This window comes from Galeopterus variegatus, unplaced genomic scaffold, assembly GCF_000696425.1.
Source record: "Galeopterus variegatus unplaced genomic scaffold, G_variegatus-3.0.2 Scaffold793, whole genome shotgun sequence".
NCBI lineage: Eukaryota > Metazoa > Chordata > Mammalia > Dermoptera > Cynocephalidae > Galeopterus > Galeopterus variegatus.
Window position 1 is genome coordinate 184,735 of NW_007726904.1, and position 10,672 is coordinate 195,406.

The 10,672-nt window shown below is 38.9% G+C and overlaps 1 protein-coding gene across 1 annotated transcript in view; it reads right to left on the bottom strand.

The window, feature by feature from the left end:
* Positions 1–10,672, bottom strand: part of PDCL2 (phosducin-like 2) — a 30,185-nt gene that overhangs the window by 3,152 nt on the left and 16,361 nt on the right. Inside the window, exon 5 of the mRNA XM_008572493.1 lies at positions 3,100–3,308. Within this exon, the coding sequence (XP_008570715.1) occupies positions 3,100–3,308 (209 nt within the window). The remainder of the gene's footprint in view (positions 1–3,099; positions 3,309–10,672) is intronic.

Here is a 10,672-nt window from a genome sequence, read left to right on the forward strand (position 1 = left end):
TAGTCCTCTGTTGGGCCTTAAAAACTAACGCCACCTTAAGTGACATTACAAGTGGATTAATGTGGCAGCCTAAGACAGGAGGAAGTAGGGTGGGGGTGTCTGCGGGAACCTTGCCTAAGCCCTTATTGGCCAAATACATGCTTCTGCGCTCATGAACACAATAGCTAGGCACTGAGACAGGATGCATGCCCTTGAAGCTGATTGGATTATGTTAAAACCTCTCCTCCCTATCTGCCTATAAAAGCAAGTGCTTGTGTGATAATAAATGGAACTGCTGCTTGACAGAACCCCCGCCGCGTCTGAGTGTCCTTTAACTGGGCTGGGGGGCCGGCGGTGTGCTCACCTCTCTTCATGGCTCTCTTCCCCCGTCTCCTTCCAAAGGGGACAGGAGGGAAAGAGGAATCCAGGCCATTCGCTTGCTCACCAGAAGGAACGAGGCTAGGGCTGTATGGCGGCAGACCCGACAAGAGAGGAAACCAGAATGACTGATACAAACTAAAAAATACTTAACCCCATAAGTAATCAGGAAAATCCAGATTTAAACAGTGATGAAATATCACTTCATATCCATCAGATTGAATAGAACTGGTGAAGATGTAGGTAAATGGGAACTCTCATACATGGCTAATGGAAGGATAAATTGATACTATCAATTTACAGGGCAATCTATAAACCAGTGAAGTTGAAAATGTGTATACCCTATGATCCCACAATTTCCTATATATCCTTGAGAACTTTCACAAGTGGGCACAAGGATGGTCACAGCAGAATTGCTTATAATGGGAAAACTGGAAACAACTCACATTTCTATCAGTAGGTGAATGACAAATAAATTGAAGCATATCTGATGATAGGATGCTAGGTAGGATTTAAAATTATTGTGTCAGATATATATGAAACAACCAAAAGATTTTGAAAACGACTGACTGTTTTTTTAAAAAAAGCAAGTTGTAGGATATTACAATGTAATGCTGTGTAATGAACAGTTTCAATTTTTACCGACTGTTTGTTTTTTTTAAAAAAGCAAGTTGTAGGATATTACAATGTAATGCTGTGTAATGAACAGTTTCAATTTTTACAATATGATCATCTCTTGTATTTCCATGGATATACAGAAGTTTAAGTACAAAAACATGGACCAGATAATTCTTCAAAAAATTATAAATAGAATTACCATATGATCTAGCAATTCCACTGATGGATATTTCCCAGTAGAATTGAAAACAGGGACTTAAACAGATTATTTCTACACCCATGTTCATATCAGCATTATTAACAATAGTCAAAAGGTGGTAGGAACCCGAGTGTCTATTAACAGATGAATGGATACATGAATGTGATATGTAATGCAATGAGATATTATACAGACTTTAAAAGAAAGGAAATTCTGATACATGCTATTACAGGGATGAACCTTGTGAAATAAGCCAGTCACAAAAATACAAATATTGTACGGTTCCACTTACATGAGGTACCTAGAATTTTCAAATTCATAGTGACAGAAACTAAAGGGTAGTTTCCAGGGGCCGAAGGGAGGGAAGAATGAGCAGTTATTATTTAATGAGTACAGAATTTCACTTTTGCAAGATGAAAAGAGTTCTGGAGATGGATGATGTTGATAGTAGCACAAGAATGTGAATGTCCTTAATGTCACTGAAATGTATACGTAAAAATGGTTAAGATGGTTCTATGGTTTGAATGTGTCCCCCAAAGTTCATGTTTTGGAAGCTTAATTCCTAATACAACAGTGTCAAGATGTGGGACCTTTAAGAGATGATTAGGTCATGAGAGCTCTGCCATAATAAATGGATTAACATCATTACTGTGGAAGTGAGTTTGTTATCACAACAGCAGATTTGTTATGAAAGCAAGTTTGATCCTCTCTTGCTCAGTTTCACATTCTCTCATCCTCTGACCTTCTGCCGGGGAATAACGCAGCAGGAAGGCCCTCACCAGATGCCAGCACCTTGATGCTGGACTTCCCAGCCTCCAGAACTGTGAGATATAAATGTTTCTTGTTTATATGCCACCTAATTTATGGTATGTTTTTACAGCAGCCCAAACAAACTAAGACAATAATAATTTCACAAATTCTTACCATATTATTCTTTGTATGTTTATGTGTTAATGTCTTAAAAATAAAAGCATGAGATCCAAGCTAGAAAAACAAGATGGGGAACAAAGGAAGAATCTTAGAGACTAGGAGAAGGAAAAGGGGGAAATTATGAAACAATTAAAATATTGGTGATCTCAGTAGGGCCAAAAAACAGTTTTTGGGGATTGACAGAGTGAAAGAATAACTTCTTGAAAACAGCCATTCATGATGACTTCAACACAATGGTGGAGAAAAAGATTTTTATATTAATAATAATGGAGTTAAAGAAGTCCCAAGAAATTAATAGATCAAAGAGACAGCCTTAGGAAGTAAAAGTCATTAAAGAGGGTGCTGTGTGCTTTGAAAAAGAAAATAATAGGAGACATGATCCCTGCATTTGTCAGGGAGGTGAGACTCAAAGGGAATTGATGAATCAACAAAATCAGATAGCATGTGAATAAGTGAAAAATAAGTTGAATAAAGAATATATGCTATAGAAATTCAGCAGAGAAGAGGAATACAGATTATGAATTGGTCCACGATTACATAACAGAGTAAATAGAAATTGAGGAGACACATGAAGGAACAGCGAGAAGGGCAGGGAGAAGGGCAGGATGTTTTAGGTATAAGTAAGGACTATGTAATAAAGTGTGATGGCACAAATGAGTAAGGTATGTCTGGGGGTAGTGGTTGAAGACCAGCCTAGCTGGAGCAGAAACTAGAAATCACTGAGAAATACAGCTGGAGAGGCGGACTGAGATTCTAAAGCAGAAGAGTCTAAATTTTTTACTTATTGGAGACAGGAAATCATTAAGGATTTTACGCAAGAGGGTGTTATGATAAGAGTATTATTGTAGGAAAATTAATCTGAAGGCATACAAGAAGAGACTAGAAGCAAGGAAAAAAACTTATGTTTTAAGGAAATAAACTTTCATGATACTTGTTAATTTATAGAAGTTTTCACCTGTTATTTTTACAAAAAAAATTTTTAATAACATTATTACCTTCTAGCTTGAGATTTATCCCTCCACATTCTATAATTCCAATGAATTTGCCTTCTATCTGGCCATTTTTATAAACAAAAATTGTTGGTAAACAATTGTCGTGGTAGTGTTGAATACAGCTATTCACGATGGCTTTAACAAATTTAGTTTCTGGAAACTTTCTTGCTAGGAGACTGAGATGCTGGTTAACCAACAAACACATTGGGATGCTAAAAAGAGAAACAGTGCACACAATATCTTTTAAAAACAGACTACTCATCTCAGTCTAATAAAATAAGTGAAACATCTCCATGGCAAAAATATATCTTTAGATAGTTTTTGATATAAAAAAAATATCATTATCATCCTCTGTTGTTACCGTTAGCGATGATGGACTATGTAGAGTCCTCTGATTTTTATTGCAAACACCACTATCACTTGGGAATTAAGCTAGCTACCATGAGAAGCTGATGCCTAACTCAGGCAAACAATATTCAATTTAGCATTAATTTAGTTCAAGCAAGTTTCAAGTTAGTAGGACACAGGGAAAAAGCTAAACAGGACACTTCTAGGGGATTCTTGACAGTTTTGAGTTGAAACAAAGGGATCCCAACTCTTGTCATACTCAATGAGCTTATTTCCACATAATGAGATTACAACTTTTGAAGTTTCTTTGTCATAAGCTTCCTTGACTTTCTTGACTCCAACAAACTTCACCCACAGTCTACTTTGGCATACCACTCCATGCCACATCCTGGTCCCCATTATCCAGAACTATTCCTCATCTGAAATTTAAAATTGACTGGAGGTGTTACCAAAACCTCCCATTCTTCCTGCTCTGTCACTAAAATTCCATTACACCCATTCTTTGATTAGTCCCTTTTCTTACAGTCTGTCACTCAGATTTATCAAACTGTTTCTGTTTCAAAGCTAATCCATTCACCTCTACTTTATTCCACACTACTTATATTTCCTGTGGGTCCTTTCTCTGTTGGTTATTCTGCATACCTCTTTTCCTATTTTCTCATCTTTCCATCTCCAAAGACTCTTTTTTCATTTCACATAAACATATTCAAGTCACTAAATCTTTTTTTAAAAATCTCTCAAACTGTGTCCCCTTCTAATAACTACTCTCTCCTTCTAGTCCTGTGACTAGATGAAAAAGAAAAAAGTCTGCTTTGTTCACCTCTTCTTGAAATGCTCTCCTCTTTTGGCCTCTGTGATATTTTCCATTAATTTCCTTTTTACCTGTCTGGCATCCTTCTTCTGTCTATGCCTCAAATGTAGATGTTCTATGATAATATCCTGGATCCTCTACTCATTCTAGATAAATTCACACTGAGAAATCGTAGCCACTCGATATCAATAACTGATGAATTTCATCTCCCTTCTTCCCCCACCAAAACAATATGATCTTTCGCTTGTATTTTCTCAAGCTGGCACTCAGGTCATATATCTCTAATCAGTAATCAAGTCATATTGATTCTACCTCCTTACTTCGTATTTACCATCCCCTCTCTCTGCCCATTATTGCCTTACTCCTCTCCTTCCTCATCTGAGCTGCTTCCGATTGCCCTAAATGGTCTCTCTGTTTCCAGTTCTGTTTCCCCATATTCATCCTTGACCCTGCTTACAAAGGGAGCTCTGCATGAAAATCCCATTATGTAACCCTGAGATTCTTGCCTTTTCTCAAGCTTAAAATCCTTCAATTAATTTTCACTGCCTTCAGGATAAAGTCTGGACTCCTCAGTGGGGCCTTAAAGGGTCTCCATGGTCCGACCCCTGCCTACCTTTCCAGCATTATTCTCTGCCTGCCCCCATGTTGCACCATATGCTTCAGCCACATCAAAGTACTTACAGCCCCCTTCCCTGAAAGCATCACGATGCCTCTTACTTCTGTATCTTTGTTCAATCTGCATACTCCATCTAAAATACCCCATTCTTCCTCCATCCCTGTAAACCTGGGGAATTTTTCTTATTTTTTGAGATCTAGACCAAGAATTACCCTATAATACTTTCCATACTTCCCTCCTCTAAAGGTAGAACTTACTATTCCTGTCTTCGGTGCCTTTACTATTCTACTCTATGTAGACTTCAATCACAGCACCTAAAAGATTTTATTATATTTAATTGTCTCCCTCTACTATACTGAAATTTATATAATGGCAAAGACAAATGCCTTATTTGTCTTTGTATCCCCAGCATATACAAAATTCTCAGAAATTCTCTTAATCCTAAGTGATGTTATATATCAATTTATGGAGGAAGAAGCTAAGAAAAACAAATTAAATGCATTGCATGTTTAATTAACACTTCAGAATATATGTATATCATTTCTTTTGATAACTATAACCTGCTACAAATCAAGATATTGCTTTATTTTAGTGGGTGGCCTATAGAAAGTAATACTGGAGAAGCATATACTGCCCAACTTAATTATCAGTTTTCCACACAAAGCTGAGCCAGTGATATGACAGATAACATATCATATGTGGGGTGGGTGAGTGGTGTGAATGGCAGAAGGCAGGTGAGCACTCGTGGTGGTGGTGGTGGTAGTGAAAAGTATGAAATTAAGAGAGTATGGGGCTAGCCAGTTAGCTCTATTGGTTAGAGCACAGCCTTCATTTCGGTGCAAAGTGCACCCAATTCTATAAATTTAATGGTAAAGAGCCATTTCAATTACAGAACTTAGGAGCCTAATTAAAAAATAAACTCTCACCTTCCTATAAAATTTATAAAACGTAGCTAGAAACACAAATTTGTTTAACAGTTATTCTTTACGGTATTAAAAAGTTATGAGTAGGGCCGGCCCAGTGGCGCACTGGATAAGTGCGCCGCTTGGGAAGCGCGGCGGCGCTCCCGTCCAAGGGTTCGGATCCCACATACAGACCGGTTCCCGCTCACTGGCTGAGCGAGGCGCGGGAGCAACACCGAGGGCTGCGATCCCGTTGCCGGTCCCCGGTCCGGTACGGGGGCAACACTGAGGGTTGCGATCCGTTGCCGGACACGGAAAAAGACAAAAAAATAAATAAATAAAAATAAATAAAAATAATAAAAAGTTATGAGTAAATTCACTGTTAAAAACTAGACTTTTCTAAAGAATATTTGTAACAAATAATTATTTTGTTTTATAAACTTGGATTATGATAGATTAATTTCTTAAAATATATGTTTTATACCAACAAATGAATGTATTTTCTCAATGTCAAGAAAGCTAATATTTTATCTTAGATTGGCCCCAGAAAAAACCTTCTGAGAAGGTCACAAATACTTAAAATATTATGAAACCACATCATTACTCTTTGAGTCTATCAAAACATAAGACAATCTGAAGCATACTAAAACACATTCAAATTCTTTATGAATTTTTGAAAATTATTTGTCAAAACTGTAATTTATCTAGAAATAACCATTAAAGTAAATAATTTTATTAGCATGGCAGAGGCATTCATTAGCAGTATCTATTCTGCTAATGATAAAGGATCAGAAAAGGCATTCAGTGAACCACTTTAGTATATAATATTTAGCACAAAAGATCACACTTTTATAAATGTCAGTGTTGCTCTTTTTTGTTTGTGAGAAATACTGCCAGAAGCATTAACAAATTGGTTTAACCAAATAAGTGGTATGGGTAAAATAGGAATGTGATTCTTTTTAAGACTTTAAAACTACTTAAAAACTAATCTACCAAGAGTTTTAGTTACAATAAAAGTAAGATTTCCTTTTACAGCACATGTTGTCCTATTAAAATTTGACTAAGGAACTGGTAAGCTGGTAAACAGCAAGGCTGTAATTTCCATAAATTGCTGTGTATGTAATTTCTCTAAGAACTTGAGGAGAAATTTCTCTGAGAACTTCAGGAGAGAAGAAATTTATTGTTCAGAGATTGAGAGAAGGACAATGAGGGCTGCTGTCATGGCCTCTGTCCCTGGAATGGTTTGTAGCCCTGGGGCAGAGGGGTTAGGACCTAAAGCTAGAGAGGCTGTTTCAATGAGGAAGCAGATTTGAGAAAAAGTGTACCCTTCCTAATTATTACTATACTGTATATTACTACAGGCTGATGAGACCTAGGGACATTTGGCTTATACTTAGTACAATCAGGCACTTCAAAATTAACTGTCTTAGGGGAATAGGGAAGTGCAGGGGAATTATATGAAGAGACTTAAAAGATATGATATATCTAAATGCACTGCATGATCCTTGATTGGCTCCTTGTTCAAAAATATATGTATTTACAAGATATTGTGAAGTCAGTTGGGAAAATTTGAGTAAGGATTAGGTATTAATATGTGGAAGGTAAGAAAGTTGATCACACAGAAGTAGAGAATGGCAGTTACCAGAGGCTGAAAAGGGGAGCAGGGAGGAGGGATAGTGAGAGGTTGGTTAAAGGATACAAAAGTACAGCTAGACAGGGGAATAATATCTAGTGTTCTGTAGCACTGTAGGGTGACTATAATTTAACAATTTATTGTATGCTTCAGTTAGCTAGAAGACAGGATTTTGAATATTCCCAATGCAAAGAAATGATAAATGTTTGAAGTAATAGGAAAAAAAAATCAGTGGTTTCCAGAGCTTCAGGGGAGGAGGGAGGGAGGAAAGAGCACATAGAGCACACAGGATTTTTAGGACAGTGAAACTATTCTGTATGACACTGTAATAGTGAATACATGACACTATGCATTTGACTAAACCCACAGAACTGTACAACACAAAGAGGAAACCCTAATGTAAAACTGAGTTAATAATAATATATTAGTATTGGTTCATAATTGTAACAAATGTACCATACTAATCTGTTAATAATACGAGAAAAAAATAGTAGTAGAAACTGTATATGTGGCAGGGGTTACAGGCATTATCTATACTGTCTGCTCAATTTCTCTGTAAACCTAAAACTGCTGTAAAGTCTATTACTTAGGGAAAAATATTAGAATCTCAACATATATGTGAATAATAAAAATGATCATAAATGGAAAAAAGGTTTTAAAGGACTGGGAATTATATGTTATTAGGAATTATTGTTAATTTTGTTAAGGATCGAGAAAATGGTATTATGGCTATTTTAAAAATGTATTTATTTATTAATAATATTAGTTTTTTACATTCTAAGATGTTGCAGAGCAGTTGGAGTGGAGGGAGAGAGGGAAAGGAGAGTGAAATAGGGTGTGAGGAGGAGGAAGGAGAGGGGGAGTGGTCAAGGCCTGTGGCACCCCCTTCATTTCGGTAGGGGAAACCAGGGGGCTTCCAGCAGCAGCTCAGCCATTGCTGTGCTGGATGCAGATGTCAGGGGGTTGTGGCTAAAGCCCTCAGCTCCCCACCACACAGCCGTGGGAGCCTAGGGTGTATCAGGTAGCAGCTTGGTGGTGGTTGCTGGTCTGGTTACACATGTTGGGGGTGCGTGGCCAAGGCACTGGGTTGGGGGGGCACCCACAACCCCGGCTCCAGAGCCTAGGGAGCTTCCTGTGGCAGCTCAGTGGTCCTCACTATTGGTTGCTGATGTGGGGGGCATGGCTGAGACTCATGGCCCTTCCCCCTCCCTGGCTTGAGAGTCCAGGGGGCTTCTGGTCCTTTTAGGTTTTATAGGTGTTCTTTGATGGTGTGAGACCTTTACTAGTTAATATCAAACTTTGATCTGTGAATATTTTGTTTGGATTATTCACTGTTTGCACCACTTAAACTCTGTACTGGAACTAATTTATTGTCCTTTCTTTACTTCTAAAATGGGGAGACTTCCTGTGGGACCAGCACTTAAGCCCTGTAGTTGGGCTGAATTGCTGCTTTGGTGCTGATTCCCTGGGGAAGGCTTTTTATGCAGCTCAGGTTTTAATTGTTGATGTAGTAAGCACTTCCGGGTCTTGTGAGGACTGGTACACCAGGGTTGTGTGGAAACTCTAGTCTGGACCTGAGTCTTTTCAGTAAACTGCACCCCCTACAGTTCCATATTCCTAACCAGTCTCCACTGAGTGGGCTTGTGTTGACTGGAGGACAGATCAGCTGTCCATGCTGTGCCTCAATGTTCCCCCAGGGGCCTGTCTCCCCCGCCTTGCAATGGTGGTCCCTTGCAATGACTCGCCAGCCTCTGAGTGGCTTCTTTTTCCAGTTGTCTGTGGCTCCTTGCTCCTATGTAGGTCCACAGGAATCCTGTTAGTGGTCTTGCTGGCCTAGTGGCCACCAAGGCCCTCTTCTCCCCTGCCGCCTCCAAGCAACTTCCTAGGAAGGGCACAGCTGCAGCTTTTGCCAGCTCTTCCTCCATTTTCTCCCCAGCTCCAGCCTGGAAGCGGCTGGGGCTCAATGGTGGGAGTGATCCTTTCTTTCTCTGTTCATGGCTTCTCCTGTCTTCATGAACTCCATAGGTCTCTCCTCCTCTTCCCCTGAGCTCTAGTAGCCCCAGCTTGGCTGTGGTTGCTTTTTAATAGTCATATTGATTTGTCAGAAGGATGTTCTTGAAAGAATTCAGAGTATACAACCCCAAAATATGCCACTCTGGCATAAGAAATATTTTAGTTGAAAGCAATTGAGAAGAACAGACACAAAGAAAACTCTCTGCCCTCCTCCTCTCTACCTGGAAGTGTAGGATGATTCTTAATCACTGGAGACAACTCTAGACTCTTTTCAGACAGAGGCATCAGAGGAATCTACATAACAAACCTTGCTAAAAGAACCCTTATCTTCCATTACTTCCCCCATATATTTACTTTCCCACAATTTGTCACCCCTAGAAGCCCAAAGTCCTGTTTCCTTTATCTTTTCACTTCTCTACAAGTTTATTGTTCTTTGTAAAGAGGCTCTCATAAGCCCAAGTTCTAACCACATATAAGCACACACTGAGTGCTCCCATGTATATGCATGATGTACCAGTCAGTAGACTTCTGTTTGGTTTTCTCTTGTAAGTCTCTCTACCATCAGTCTAATTTGCAGGGCCACAATAAAGGAACTAAGATGGGTAGAGGAAAAACATTTTTTTTCTCTTCAAGACCCTTATGTTTTGAAGATGCATGCTGAAGTACTTAGGAATGAATCATCATGCCATGTGTAATTTACTTTGAAATGGTTCTGCAAATGCAAACACACACACAGAAACAATGATACAAATATGGTAAAATGTTCATTGTTTAATCTATGTGGTAGGTATTTTCAGTGCTCATTATATCATCTTTTCCACTTTTCTGCATTTAAAAAATGTTCCATAATAAAAAGTTTTTAACTATCAAAGAGTGCATACTTTCTGAGTGTGACAAGTTCATTATATTAGAAACAAAAATATTTTAACATCCTTAATTTAATCCTTGAACCTAATGACTATCAAAAACTCTATAGGACCGGCCCGGTGGTGCACTGCTATAGTGCGCCGCTTGGGAAGCGCGGCGGTGCTCCCACTGAGGGTTCGGATCCCACATACAGACCGGTTCCCGCTCACTGGCTGAGCGAGGCGCAGGAGCAGCGCCGAGGGCTGCGATCCCGTTGCTGGTCCCGGTCCGGTGCGGGGGCGACACTGAGGGTTGCGATCCGTTGCCAGACACGGAAAAAGACAAAAAAAAAAAAAAAAAAAAAAACCTTAAAAAGGATGGGTAAAAAAAAAAATATTTTTTTTTTT